Source organism: Heloderma suspectum, chromosome 6 (assembly GCF_057233095.1).
Source record: "Heloderma suspectum isolate Gila_16-S chromosome 6, 16-S_ref, whole genome shotgun sequence".
In the NCBI taxonomy this organism is placed as follows: Eukaryota; Metazoa; Chordata; class Lepidosauria; order Squamata; family Helodermatidae; genus Heloderma; species Heloderma suspectum.
Genome location: NC_139463.1, coordinates 96,555,809 through 96,570,790, shown reverse-complemented (window position 1 = coordinate 96,570,790; position 14,982 = coordinate 96,555,809). Strand labels below are relative to the sequence as shown.

Here is a 14,982-nt window from a genome sequence, read left to right as displayed (position 1 = left end):
TTGCCCTCCTCTGAACCCTCCCCAGTTTGTCTGCATCCTTCTTAAAGTGTGGCGCCAGAACTGGACACAGTACTCCAGATGAGGCCTAACCAGTGCTGAGTAGAGGGGAACTAGTACTTCCCGGGATTTGGAAGCTGTACTTCCATTAATGCATCTTTTGGTGCCTTAAATGGCAACCATGTTCTGTTTTAGTTGTGATCGAGGCAGATGAAACTTTGAAAGCTTGGTTCCCCACACTGCCACGGGTCATTTGTGCCTGAAAGAGGCTTGGCTTCCCACGGCACACTCACCTGTTTCTGTTTCATGCTCCCCATTGCTTTGAGCAGTGAGTCACTTCCAAGACAGCACTACCTGGGTTTGGTTTCCTTCAGATACTGAGAGAGCACTGGAGAACATCTGGCATCTTCGCCATATCCAGGCCATAGGGATGAGGTAGAAAATCCTTCAGTTCACATTTAAAGTGAACTTGCTAATTTCATGCTTTTGAACCAACATGCCAACAGAAACCCAGCTATCGGTTGAAATTCACCAGGCTGGCAACATACAGTGGGGTGCAGATAAGCCCAGATGATAAGGTGATCCATGTGGTGAGTGGCTCTTTCACATAATGGCTGTCAGAGGGAGGCACAAATTCCTGAAAAAGTTTCTGGTAGCTTTCATATGGCATCCAAGCCATCACAGTGAGCCTTCCATAATGGAACATACAATTGTATATAATAGAGATGCTGGAGAAATCCAAGACGAACTAAAATGAGCTTGGATTTCTGAGAATCCGACTTGCGGAATCTGATGTGGTGCGACCCCCTTAGGCTGCATGGAGTCCGTGGACTTCCGGATGATTTTTTTTTACTTCCCTGAAATTTACGCACATAAATTCGTAGGAAAGTATGTAATTTTCTGCTGAGGAAACGTTGAATGGAATGGGGGACAATACGCTAAATGTTATGTACTAAGGTAAGTTATGCAAATAGTTACATAAATACTTATGTAATTATTTGCGTATTTTTCTGCATGCTGAAAATAATACTCACATCCGTCTGTGGGTGGACGATGGAACAAAAGGCACCTGACAATCCGCGAAACACAGATGGAGCGGATTTTACACAGTCCGTACATCCCTAGAATGGGTTGAATCAGACTTAGCTGTAATTAGAGCAGACCCATTGAAATCAATGGCTAAATTAGTAACAACTTATTTGAGTCCCATTGCCTTTAATAGGTCTACTCTAAGTATCACTAAATCTTGATCTAACCCAATAGCAACAGGCCCACTGTGGAAGTATACTCATTGCATTTTTGAGATACGTGCTACATTCTCACCTGGATTGGGCTCCGGCAGAATGCGTTTTTCTGTTTTGGAGCTAGGGATGGGAGAACTTCCCCATGTCCTGCTTGCCAGACTCCCACCAGCTGCCAGATCCTGGTGGGGGTGCAGGGCAAGCCACCAGATGGTCTGCAGGCACCCGGTGAGAACTCGCGGCTTGTTTTTCTCCGCAAGCTGCCATTTTGTGCAAAAATCATGGGTATAAACATTACAGAAATCACAGTTTATGCAAAATGGCGGCAGTAAATAGAGCCATTTGTGCAAAACTACAGGCATAAATGGTCTAATTAGAAAAATGGTCTAATTAGAAAATCACAATTTACATAATATTTATACCTGTGATTTTTGTGCAAAATGGCTGTTTGTGGGAGTTTCCGTCGCTTCCTGCCAACCCCTTGTTCTCTCATTGCACAGAGAGCGCGAGGGGTTGACAGGCGGTGGGAGCCGGAGTCCTTGTCACCCTCGTCACCCACCCGCCAGCTCCTCACACTCTCCTTGCAAGGGGAGAACAAGGAGTTGGCAGGCGGCACGGGACTCCTGCCCCTGCTGCTTGTCCACTGTTTATGACTCAGTGAAGTTTGACAAGCCCTTCACTTTCTGGAGTCAATCTGTTTTATTCAGGCACTTCTGTTTACTCAGGAGTAGGGAGATAGTCAGCTAAGCTCCCAGTGTTTGCTGGTCAACCAAGTAGCCTGTCCTTCCTTCATTCTATAATTTAAGCCATAAACCATAAATTGTAGCCCAAACAATCAGTGTGAGGGGAAAACCCAACCCGCTGAAGGTGTAACAGTCCAGGGGGATCATGACTGACAGCCAAATGATAACTGAGCGATGAATGGAGATTGCGAAGAAAGGCAACTTGGGGGTTGCTGTTCCAGCCATTATATAGAACAGCCTCCCCCAACCTAGGAAATGATGGGAATTGCAGTTCAACATTTGGAGGGCAACTGGTCGGGGAAGACTGATGTGGAAGATATTAAAAGGGGGGTTGGCAACCTGGTGCCCGCCAGATGTTTTGGGCCTCAATTCCCTCAATCCCTGTCTATTGGCTATGCTGTCTGGGACTTATGGGAGTTGTAGTCCAAAACATAGGGAGAGCACCAGGTTGCCTCCCCTTGGATTTAAAGTATTGGCCTTATCAGGTTCAGGAAGCTGGGAGAGCTGGATTTGATGCACAGAGCTAACTGAATGGCCCTTAATTACATATTTATTTTGATCATTTATCACTTATTCTTCAGACTATTGCCTCGCAGAGCAGCTAGCATTTAAAAAAAAAGAAATACTAAAACACCAGTAATACAAAATAACAAAAAAGCTTCTTTTTAAAAATACATTTTTCAAAAGGAACAGCAGAAGAACAGTAACACAGCCAGATTAAAAGAATGCTGGGGAAAGCAATCCTACAGCCCCTATACAGCGTCATAGGATAGTGTGGAGTCCTGGATCCGAGGTCAGAGACAGTGCTCTGGCCTCAGACCCAGGAGTCCGAGCTCCCTGCCCTTTTCTTCTCCCCCTCATAGCTGGTTTGGAGAGAACCATGGAGAACCATGTTGGCTCAAAAGTGACCTCGGAGAGGAGGGAAAGGGGTTGGTTCTGTGGCTGGGGAGGGGAGGGGAGGGGACTGGGAGGCCAGTTTAAGAAGACTTCTCTGGCCTCCCCAACCTCCTTCCCTCCCTCTCCGCAGAGCCCTGGCTAGACAGGTGAAAATGCCCATTTAGCAAAAATGCCGAGCAAGAGGAGTGCCGAGGTGAACATTGCCTCTGCGTTCCTTCTGCTCTGCATTGGATGCCCATCAGCCTCCAAGTCTGGAGGCTGATGGGCATCCCAACAGAGTTGCACCCTTAAAAGGAAAGCCAGACACAGACTATCACTGCCATTCTTCTAAGGTGATCCATCTGCATGCAGGTATCCAAGATCAGGGGTAGGCAGACATCAGACTTGTGAGATCTGCTTTGCTATTCACTAGAACCCCAAGGTCCACTACCAAAATAGTGTCTGGGACGAGTAAGCCATACACATCCTTGTAGCATGACCCCAGGAGCATTGATTTGGAAGCAAGTCTCCAGTAAGCAAGTTTCAGATTGCAGCCTTGCAACGAGGGTGCCACTGAGCCAATGCTCATTCAAGGATTTGTTTTTAGTACCAAAACTGAACTTGCAGTCGTTTCACCCCCTGACCCATGCCTGTTATTTCCCCAAAGCTTTCACTCGGTGCTTCTAGACAGGGTCAGACAAAAACAGAGAACATCCAAACTAAACCCAATGGAAAAAAGAGAACAAGTCTCAGGATGTATGAAAATAAAGACTTAGTCTTCAAAGTAGCCTAATGCATTTTGGCCCTGTCACATACATTTCTGGGCCTTCTTCTGGGCTATTAAAATATATGGACAATACACCACATTATTTGCAAATTCTAAGTAAGTACATATAGACATAGTATTGGCATGTTTATGTAGCCTGATACAATATTTTTAAATGTTTATGTATATAAAAGTTAATGTGTTGAATTGTCCATATATTTTTACAGCCCCTGAAGAAGGCCCAGAAATATATGTCAGAAGGCTGAAACGCACTGGGCTACTTTGAAGAATAACGCTTTAATTTCTTACATCCTGAGACTTGTTCTCTCTTTTCCATTGTGCTTCCCGACAGAGACAACTCCCAGCATTCCCAACAGGGCTGTCCTTAAAAGTGGGTGAGCTGGGCAGTTATTTTGGGAGCCGAGGTAAGCTCTCTGGCTCAATGTCTGTTGAATTTTTATTATTTAATAAATTTATATACCACTTATATTTTTAAAAATATCTCTAAGAGACCAATCCTATGGTCGCTGGGTGAGCATTCCAGGGACCACAGGATGGCTCAGAAAACCCCTTCTGAGGTTGGAGGCAACACTCCAACCTCGGAAGGGGGAGTTGGAGATCCGACCCCTCATTGCTGGCACGGAAAGAACAATGCCAGCTGCCTGTCTGGGGTCAGAAAACTGACCTCAGAGAGGACCAAAAGAGGGTGCTCTGGTAGGTGGGGAGGGGAGGAGAATGGAGAGGCCAGGATACGATTTATCTTGAGCCTCCTCCAGCCTCCTTCCCTCCCCCTCCAAAGCACCGTTGCTAGATCGGCTGAAAAGCCCGTCTAGCAAAAATAAAGGAGATTGGAGGACGGGGAGGCAAAGATCGCTTCTGCTGCTCCTCTTGCCCAGCCGGCTTTGACCAGCCAGGCTGGAGGCCCCTGAGTTCAGGGACTTCTGAGCAGCGAGGGCGTAGTCCATAGGACTGCATCCTAAGTGGTTTGAATGTACTGCCTGCAGTGAGGTAGGATGAAAAAAAGCTGCACCTTTAATTTTTTCTCTCTAAAGTTCTACAGGTTATTCTACAGGGACTGCCTGCAAAAATGAACTCCTCTCCATTAAAGTATGTTTGTTTTTTCAATTGCCAGTTTGATGTCATTTGTCCTAAATAAAAATCGATGGAATAGAGCTTTACTTCACTAAGTTTTGCAATTCCACACAGTCCCCCCTACTTGGCAACATTACAGAACATTGCAAAAGCCCAGCACACTATTTATCCGAGAGCCAGGCCTGGCTTCTAGGGTACTTCCAGATGGAAGGGCTAGCAACCTGGGCTAGCAATCAGAAGACATCGTGCAGCTATTCTTTCGTAGTGGATTTTCCACGGTAAGAAAAAAGAACCCCTCAGCCTCATTCACGGAATTTTACGGTATTCAATTTGTGACCCTTCTGTGTTTTCCCACTGCTCCTTCCACCTTGTTTCCTTACCAGAAAAAAAAAACCAGCAAAGGAAGAAAAGAATAACTGTCCAACATCTTTTGATTAGTAGTGTTAGGAGCCCTCTGTCCAGAAGTAACCAAGGCTGTATATTAAGGTTGCAGTCCTAAACACGCTTACCAGGGAGGGTGTAAGCCCTGGTGGATATTGTGGGACATATTTCTGAATGTCCTAAAAATGTCCTGCTTGTGGGTTTCCCATGGGTTGCTGGTTGGTGTGACCAGAATGCTGGACTCAATGGACCCTTGGTCTGATCCAGGATGGCTCTTCATATGTTCTTAGGATTGTGCTGTAAGCCTGAAGTAGAGGTGGGATTTGATCCCAGTTGGGTGTTGTTTTTAATTTGGGGCAGTACTGGTTCATGAACATCTGTGTCCCAGCAGTAAACAGGCTGGCAGGGTTCCTTGCTCTAAACAACCAAAGGTCGTTGGACAGAGGCCCTGCCCTTGCTGTCTTCATCTATGGTTGGGCAAAGGGCAAACTCTATCAGGCGGGACACCAGGGTTCTCTGCAAAGATGTCTGCTTTAACAGGTTAACAGAAGTGGAGGCGGGTCTCCCAGTGGTTTTCATGCGCTGTCACTACACACACTCATGCATAGAATGAGTGTGTGTGTCACTACACACACTACACACATCTTGTCACAGAATCAACCCATTAGGAACCATATACAGCAAACGCAGGGGAGAGCCCTGGCTAAATGCCCAGCTGTAGCATGTGAGAAAATGCTAGCCAAGAGAGAAACACACCTCTGCCTCTTTCACAAACACACCCATGAGTCATGAACTAACTTCAGGAAGCAAGAGACAGACAGACAGACAGACAGACAGGCAGACAGACAGGCAGAGGAAAGAACAGACATCAGTTTGAGAGGGGAGTGAAGACCTGGTAAGTGGGCGTGTTCTTTTATTCTACTGCCAGCAAGTGGCACCAGAGGGAATAGGGCAGGAGCACTAGTAGCAGCTTAGGGACGCGAGGCTGAGCAAATATACTGTCCCATTAATACTTTCCCTGCTTCTCCCGCTCCAGATTATGGATTTTCAGTCCGCACTGGAAGGTTTGGACCCCAAATCTGTCAAGCGGTCAAAGCTGGTAGAGGTTGAGGGCGTCCCTTTGATCAAGGACACGGTGGAGCAATGGGACGCTATATGGGATTTTAAAGCCCGGCCTGATGACCTTCTTATTTGCACTTACCCCAAAGCAGGTAAATGGGGTTAGAGGAGAAATGGGGGGCATAGCTAAGAGAACCATGGAGGAGGAGTTATGGAGCAGGGGGAAGGGGGGCTGCAGGCCACTGGCTGAATTGTACGCTCTCCATGCCTCTTCTACCAACTCCCCTCCTCACCAGGGACCACCTGGATACAGGAAACTGTGGACATGATCCAGCAGGGAGGAGACCTACAGAAATGTGCTCGGGCCCCCATCTACCAACGGATGCCCTTCATAGAGATGTGCCTTCCAAAACCCATCCCCACAGGTGAGGAGGAAGCACTCCTTCAAGGAGATCATGGGCAGGGGCAAAGGGAGGCTTTTACTCGATGTGAGCCTGATTGTTTCCCCTCTGGCCTTTCAGGTTTCGAAGAGGCGGAGGCAATGCCTTCTCCACGCACACTTAAATCTCACCTCCCGGTCCATCTTGTGCCCCCTTCCTTCTGGGAACAGAACTGCAAGGTGAGGACAACGAGTGTGGTTGATGGGAGGACAGGGGTTAATCCAAGTCAAGGTTCTGATCTGGGAGCTCTTTCCATTTCCTGGCTGAAGTCTGGAACATGTGAAAATATTACAGAAGGGAAGCATCCCCTGAACATGTGCCAACCGTGAGCTTAATTTAATCCAAAGGTCAGTCTTGCAGTGTCTCGGTTCTGCTTCGGAATGTATGAAATCATTTGAACGGATGATAAAACAGGCAATTTTTAAGCAGCTTGATAACTGCTGGGAGGGGGAAATGAGCAACGCTGGAGATCGCGAGGCTTCTCCGACTATCGTCTCACCACTCATGCCCAATTCCTGTTCGCATTTGCTGTCATTGCTTGCTCTGTGCAAATGGGAAAACTGTGCAAATTGAGCAGCAATTGAATGGAAATTTACACAAATTTCCCCAAATTTGCAGAACTTTCCTAATTTGCACAACTGTCCTCCATAGACTAAAGCGGGGCTTTCGGTTTGCAGGGAAATTTTGTGCAAATTAGGAAATTTGAGCAGAATTGAACTGGGAAAGTTGTGCAAATTGAATGTGAGCACATCTGGCAATTTCCAAATATTTTCCACCTTCTTAGTACTTTGTAGCTACTACGGAGCACCCAAGGGGTCAAAATTAGCTTGAAAACAAGATTTTCAAACACATTTGTGGCACTCCATAGCTGCTCCACACGCCTTGTTTTTCAGTGCCACATGGGGGAGGTGTTGCCCGCGGGAGTCATCCGGTGGGCAAAAATAGCCCTCAGACCTCCCAAATTTGCCCACCCTACTGTGGAAAAATTAAGGACTGGAAAGAAAATGGGAGAGGAGGAGAAATGGTAGGGGTGTGGAGAGTGAAATCTTGGAGCTAGGGCTCCTGGGTTCTCTTTTCTTGATGCTGTATTTCCACAGATCATTTACATGGCCAGGAATGCCAAGGACAACATGGTCTCTTACTTCTACTTCCACCACATGAGCAAGATGATGCCAGAGCCTGGAAACTGGGATGAATTTCTGGAGAATTTCATTGCGGGGAAGGGTGAGTGGAAGCTAGAAATGAAAAGCAGGAGAAAAGAGATACCACATTAAGGCACGTTCTCAGTCCGGGAGACTGGGCCAGGATCCCCGAGCTTAGTCTTCATGTATTTGAGGGGGAATGGGGCCTTCTGCAATTAGAGGTGTATGAAAATGTCATATCAGTCCTCAGATCATCCAGACTTGCCCCATTCGTAACCCGGAACATGAACAGGAGCGCATTTTTTCAAAAAATGTTCGTACATTCCCAAACTTTCAACTTCGTTTGAAAAATGCGCGTTTGGAACACTTTTCCTGTTCGATATCTGCACTTTTCCTGTTTGAATGAACTGAAAAACAGGCGGCAAATGAAAACAGGAGTAAGCCAAACTGGGCTTTGAAGTGCACTTCAGAGAATGGCAGTGAACTCGAACATCCCTTGTTCGAACATCCCTAACTGCAATACCAACAGGGAGGGAGTTAGCGGGACCCTGTGAGGAAAGGAACAGCTATGCGAGCCTGCAAATCCTACACCGTTTGCCTTCCAACCCTGAAAAGTTACAGGTGTGTGCGTATTAAGGCATGAAAAGAAAAACAAGGGACAAAGTCACAACAGTGCCTGATTATTGTGTGTTTTGCCTGCCCAATGTTTTGGAGAAAACTTCCTCCTTCAGGAGCAGCCTGCACTATCCAAATCCACATGAACAACTAAACATTAAACCTTTGTTTCTGTTATATATTAAGGCAGCCTTCCCTAGCCTGGTGCCCCTGCCCCGATGTTTTGGACTACAAGTCCCAGCATTTGTGACCATTGGCCATGCTGGCTGGGGCTGATGGGCACTGAAGTCCAAAGCATCTGGAGTGTACCTGGTTGGGGAAGGTTGTATTAAGAGAGGGAGGGAGGGAGGTGTGAGGAATCAGGAATCCACTTCACTTTCCACTTCTTGTGTCTCTCTTTGCAGTTGCCTGGGGCTCCTGGTTTGACCATGTTCAGTATTGGTGGGAGGCCAAGGACCGCCACCCGATTCTGTACCTCTTTTATGAAGACATGAAAGAGGCAAGTAGCTCTTGCTCTCACACACACAGGGCTCAAGCATCATGTGGGGGGGGGGGAGCAGCGGAGACAGGTGGTTCCAATGTTAGTGGGGTTGTGAATCCACTCTGGGTTTCAGTTGGAACCACTCAGAACTCTAAAGGAGCTATCCAAGATGCTGAACCGAATGCCCAAAATAGGTTCCATGCCTTGGAGAGCTCCTTTAGAGTTCTGACTGGTTCTGACCGAAACCCAGAGTGGATTCACAGCCCCACTGACATTGGAGCCAACAGCCTCCGCTGGGGGGGCAGTGCAAACTTGCAGCATGGGCCTCCTCCCACACACATACCACAACCCTATCTCATACATGCAGTCTCATGATTTGTCTTTATAGCCCTGACATCACAGTAATGTGTTGGTGTTTGTGTCTGTGCTAGACATTTACTCACGTATATTTTGGGTCTGTGAATGCTACCAGAGGCACTGGCTTCCATTGTCCCTGGGATCAGTGTTCCTAATTATTATGGTGCTTCTTCCTTCGTACCAGTTGTCCCTCCCACCGTCCTATACACAAGGAACTCTGGGGCTTGTAGCTCTTGAGAAATCTTGTTGCATACAGAAGCACAAATCTGAGAGGGTGACCCTGTGTCCTACTTTACATAGCACAGTCATCTATTTGAAGTGCTGTCTTCTGACATCCCTTTCTTTCATGGTGCCCTCTATTTGAAGGGTGGTCCAGTCCAAGTCCTGTTTAAAGATAAAGAACCATAAGAAGGGGGAGAAGGGGACTTGAACAGCTAGCATTTGGGCTGTAGACTGAACACTTGGACACAGTCAGTGCCAGCTCCACGTTTTTGACGGCCCTTGGACAAGACACCCTCAATGGGCCCCCTCCCTCAGTGAGTCTACCTTTTCACTGCTGTTGTTACCCGCTGCTCCTCCTCTTTCTCATCACTGCTACCACTTGCTTGCTTGACAGGCATAAAGCCACTGAGCAAGTAGGCCGTGGCATCTGCTGCTCCTCCTTCTCACCACCACCACTGTCTGGGGGAAAGTGAGAGGCAGGTGAGCATGCAGGTTGCAATGGTGAAGAGGAGGAGCGAGTCCAGAGAGCTCTCAGAAGTGGGCCCCTGCTGGGGTGTGGGCCCTTGGCAGGTGCCCAACCATGCCTACCCTTGACACCAGCCCTGGTCACAGTCTTCCCCACTAGGATGAGATGTATTCTATTTCTATTTGAATTCTAGTAATTATCTCTAAATTTGCATGTACACATAGACATTAGCATATGCAAATCTTGTGTTGATCTGCATCCCCTTCTGCCCTCTTTTTGAGTGCTCCATTTCCTCTTTATTGGCAAAGCTTAAGAGGCCACCCTACAAATCAATCCCTTTTTTTTCTCTGTCTCTCAAATGACATCCTCTGAGCATGTGGAGTTCTGCTTTTTAAACGCACTTACATCTTATCATCACCATGACTACAGAAAGAAATTGGAGTGTGTTTCTGCTGCCCTGATGCGAAACACATTTATTTGGGAACAAGTGCCATTTTGTCATGGAGAAGGATAACGTTTAAAAACGAGCATTTGTAACCGTGCTGAGGCGGCTGCCCCCTGACGATAAAATATTGCGCAAAATTTAAAGGGTGCTGGGGTGGCCAGCATCAGCCCTAGTGGGCTTCCATGGCCATGACAGCCCAGGGGCTGAAGCTGGATCCATTTACCCCTGCCTCCATCACCTGCCACTCTCTAGGAGGTCACTTGGGGACCCTTTGGACTTTGGCCCTAGCTGCTCCACTGTCTAGAAGCACCCTATGAAGGAACACTTCTGCTAGAACTGCGCCAAGTAATGGCTTCAGTGCTGGGAGCTTCTGACTGCAGTGACCTAAAAGGGCAAGAAACAAATGCAGTGAACTTCTTTAGGGTGGTCTCCAAGTCACAAATGACCAGAATCCTCCTGATCTACAGCCTTATCTCTCTGGGCTTTTCTACACGAGGCTGTTAATCCACTGCATCTACGTCTGGTTTTATTGTAGAACTGAGCTTCCAGCACTACAACAGTGTTTTCTTTCCTGCTTTTCTGCTACCTAACCTCTAGGTGGCACTGTGGTATAGCAGAATAGCACAAATACACAAGTGGAAACAGTGTTTTCTTTCACCATCAGGGTTCCCCTTCCCGCCTGAACCCCCTGAGCAACTCCTTAAGGATCTCTTGCCTCCTTAAGAGTCCCACCTACCTTCTTTTACCTTCCCCTTTCCAATAAAGTGGGGTTCAGGCTGTAGGCAGGGGGTGATGGACACTCTAGACACAGGGTTTAACCACAACAGTTTACTGGTAAATTAAAGTGAGCAAATCACAACCAAAGGTATTTACACAATAGAGCTGAGTGATACAAAAAGCATTAAGAGAAAATAAAAGTTGTTAAACACAAGTTCCTTTACTCTAGATGTACTTAGATTTCTCCAGGCTGCTTCTTCCTGCTCCCTCTTCAGGATCTGGTCTCCCCAACTCTGCTCTTACTGCTCTTGTCTTTCTGACTCTGTTTTTATACCCTCCTCCTGCAAAATCTAAAGTACTGCTTCAAACCTGAAGAAATGAAACTTAACTGGGGAAATGAAAGTGAAACTTAACTGGGAAAATAAAAATACTCCTTTCAGGGATACCCCCTCCCAGCAAAAACCCAGGTCTCTAGGCCTGATCTTTTCCTTTTCCTTGCCTCTGTAGGCTTCAAACCTTCACAACCCCATTGCCCCTGCTCTAAAAAAAACTTGGTGACAGTGCTGTTTACAAACAGATGCAAAACTGGAGGGTCACATTGTTGTCTACAAAAACTATAAACAACAGTGAGCAGGGAATGATGGGCGCACAATAAAAGCCTTGTGTTGAAAAGCTCTCTCGCTTTCTCTCACTCCCCCCCCCACTCCCTAGGACCCAGCCCGGGAAATCCGGAAGGTGGCCCAATTCTTGGGCATAGAGCTCCCAGAACCAGTTCTGAACCGGATTGTGCAGCACACGCAGTTTGAGAGCATGAAAGCAAACCCAATGGTTAATTACACCACCGTGCCTCCTTGCTTCATAGACCAAGACTTTTCTCCTTTCATGAGAAAAGGTAGGGCTAAGAGGGAGCAGAAAGTCAGGACAGTTGCTTCCAGCTTTGAGAGGGCCTCTAGGACCTCGTACCTGGGTATCAGTAGCTGGTTGATGTCTAAGATTGCCAGCTTCATATTGGTTGCCACTCTGGTGCCTTTAACAGAAGCTTGATCTGTAGATATTAGCAGCTGATAAGGTTCATCGCCATCCCGTGAAAAACATAACCTGCTTATTTCTGAGAGCCAGTGTGGTGTTGCCTGGTGTAGTGGTTAGAGTGCTGGACTGGGACTTGGGAGATCCAGGTTCTAGTCTCCATGTGACCATGAAGCTCACTGGGTGACTTTGGGTCAGTCACTGACACACAGCCTAACCTACCTTGCAGGGTTGTTGTGAGGATAAAATGGAGAGGAGGGGGACCATGTAAGCTGCCTTGGGTTCCTTGCAAGAGGGACAAAAGGCAGGAAATAAATGTAATAATAAATAAAAGTAAATAAAATTTGAGCTGCTGTTAAATGCACAGGGGCAGACCATTCTGTTTTTGTTCCCGTCATTTGGCAACACAAGTGTAGCAACATCTGATCTGCCAAATGTCCAGCCAGCCCTCTCTATATCCCTGACCCATCTGCTTCCCCCACCCATGTAATGGCTCCCATATAATTCCCTCTTGTATGATGTGGTCTCTGCCACTATCCCAGATACTGCACTTCCCTGATGCTCCAGGAACCACCCCAAGCAACAAGTATATGGGATTACTGATGACACTCTGGATGGCAACTCAGAGGGTGGGCTGGGCTGCCCAACAAGTGAGGTGGGTGGAGGATTCACAAATGAGTTGAGTGGAGGATTCCAAAGAGGACTTTTGTGAAGTTTGAACAGCTTTCAGAGAGCCAGCCAGGCCTAAATGCCTGGCTCTGAGGGGGTCCTTCCTCAGAGCCAGGCATTGTGGGAGGGGTGTCCCAGGAGAACGCCTGTGGTACAGGCGATCTCCTGGGAAACCCTTCCCACAATGCCTGGCTCAGAGCCAGGCATTTGGGCCTGGCCGTGGCTGGATCTCCGAACAGCTGTGCCGGCCACAGTGACCGATTTGGCTCTTTAGAGAGCCCTCCCTCTGGCTCTCTCTGAGAAGATCCTCAGAGCAAGGCAGAGGGCAGAGAGCAAAAGTGGCAACAGTGAGGGCTGAGGATGGGAACGGAGATCAGGGGGTGGCATGGCGATGATGGGGTGGCGGCAATTGGGGGGCCCTGGTGCATGTGTGCTCTCCTGCCTCACCTGGCAGGATGGCTTGCACCGGCGCTGCAAGCTGTCACTCCGTGGCAGAGGAAGATTAAAACCGCCCCGTCCCCAGATAAGACAGCCTATTGGTTTTCAAGCTGTGTTGAGGGGGTCCCCTCTGAAAATCAATACGGTGCCTTACTGAACCCTGCTTGTCCATAGGGAACATTCCTACAGCTGTACATTACGGGGAAGAGAGCCATACGCTGAGAGCCAGACTACACATGACATTAAGCATGTGGCTTGGCAGCGCATGTCTCTTTTAAAAAATAAACAGCAAACACAAGACACTGGAAAGCATCCACCAAGACAATCACCGAAGGGACAGACCACATGCCAAGAGGCAGGTCGTTATTTATTTATTGAGGGCCCAAATATATAACTACCAGCCCCTTGGGACATGGTCTGTCTCTGTGGTAACTGCTGGAGACCTGATCAGGACTGGCACTGCAGCATGCAGGAAGAAAAGATGTTAAACTTTCCTCACATGCTGCCAGAGAAGCTCCTGGGCATCGTTAGGAGATGCATCCTTTCTGATCCGAAAGGAAATGGGGAATCTCTCTTTCAAGGTGGTGCTTGCCTACAGCAGTTTTTAAAACAAGGGTGCAGAATGTGAGGCCCAAGGGCCAAATCCAGCCTGCCTTGGGTCCCAATCCAGAACTCCAGAGTTCCCCAGAGGGCCACACCCCCTTCCCCTGGCACCACCCTCTTTCCCCCCAGCCATGGTTGTTTGGTGGTTTCAGGGCTTTTGTGCTATTTTTCCCCCATTCAAAAAGGTTGAAATGCCTCTCCTAAGGCTTCGTTTCTGGCAGTAAGAGCTTTAAACTACAATATGCTGGCATGTTTGGAATTTTGGCCCCACCCTTTTGCCTTTGCCCCTGCCCACCAATGGAATGCAGCCCCTGAGAGCTTCTCTGAAATGGGATTCAGCCCTTGGAGTGAAAGAGGTTCAACACCCATGATTTACAACTTCAATTTGGGTCACACACACACACACACACACACACACTTTTTTGTTGCTTAAAAAGGTTTTTTAATTCAATGAATCTAACTGATGAATTGCCTAAATATCGCAGCCTTAGATTGTTGAAGGTTTTTCCCCTGGATTGGTTTCCCTGCCTACAGGCACTGTCGGGGACTGGAAGGAGCACTTCACGGAGGCTCAAAGGAAACGGCTCGATGACGTCTGTGCCCGGTCATTGGCAGGCAGTGGCCTGACCTTCCGCACACAGCTCTAAGCGCCCCTCTAGGCCTCTCATCTTCCGGAGAATGTACTTGTGGAGTGTTGGTTTTAACTGCATGTAATAAAATGAGGCCGGCCCCCACAAGCAAGGGCCAGCCAAACCAAACTGTATGTGTGGGCTTTTTAAATTATTATTACAGGTCTTTGCACTTGCAAATGTGTTTCGACAAAACAAATGGATTTGCCCCTTCTTGTTTACTCTCCATCATTCCCACTTTGATGATAAGAAAAAGAACCAAACAAATCAAGCCAGCAGTGAGGATGAATTGGACCTGATAGTGCATCGAGTGGAAAGCATACACCTGTACACACAGAGCTGTTACAAAAAGCAGGTAGGGGGGCAGGATAGGGGAGGGTGGAAATCTAACTTGTGGGGCAGTCAGAGTCTCTGCATAATTTAGGTAGGGATGGCCATTGCTTGGAAATCCAGCCCTTTGGTGGCTTGACAGACTTCTGCTGCCTGCCCGACTTGGATTGCCTTCGTGAGCCAAGCTGCGGGTTTTTCCCAAATTCTGAGGAATTTTTGTGTTGGTCTTTTTTTTTTGTCAGCTGCA

At 47.6% G+C, this 14,982-nt stretch overlaps 1 protein-coding gene across 2 annotated transcripts; it reads left to right on the top strand.

Moving 5' to 3' along the window:
- The first annotated feature begins 4,906 nt into the window (after positions 1 to 4,906).
- Positions 4,907 to 14,760, top strand: LOC146341949 (sulfotransferase 1C2-like). 2 transcript variants are annotated; one of them, XM_084805303.1, is made up of 8 exons: positions 4,907 to 4,993; positions 6,133 to 6,307; positions 6,452 to 6,580; positions 6,677 to 6,774; positions 7,693 to 7,819; positions 8,757 to 8,851; positions 11,752 to 11,932; positions 14,311 to 14,760. In XM_084805303.1, exons 2-8 carry the CDS (start codon positions 6,136 to 6,138, stop codon positions 14,421 to 14,423), a joined length of 915 nt encoding a protein of 304 aa, XP_084661429.1. In that variant the 5' UTR covers positions 4,907 to 4,993; positions 6,133 to 6,135; the 3' UTR covers positions 14,424 to 14,760. The 2 variants fall into 2 exon arrangements, with proteins under 2 accessions (XP_084661429.1, XP_084661430.1); XM_084805304.1 differs by lacking the exon at positions 4,907 to 4,993 and adding an exon at positions 5,912 to 5,991 and having other exon boundaries at positions 14,311 to 14,596.
- Positions 14,761 to 14,982: the final 222 nt, after the last annotated feature.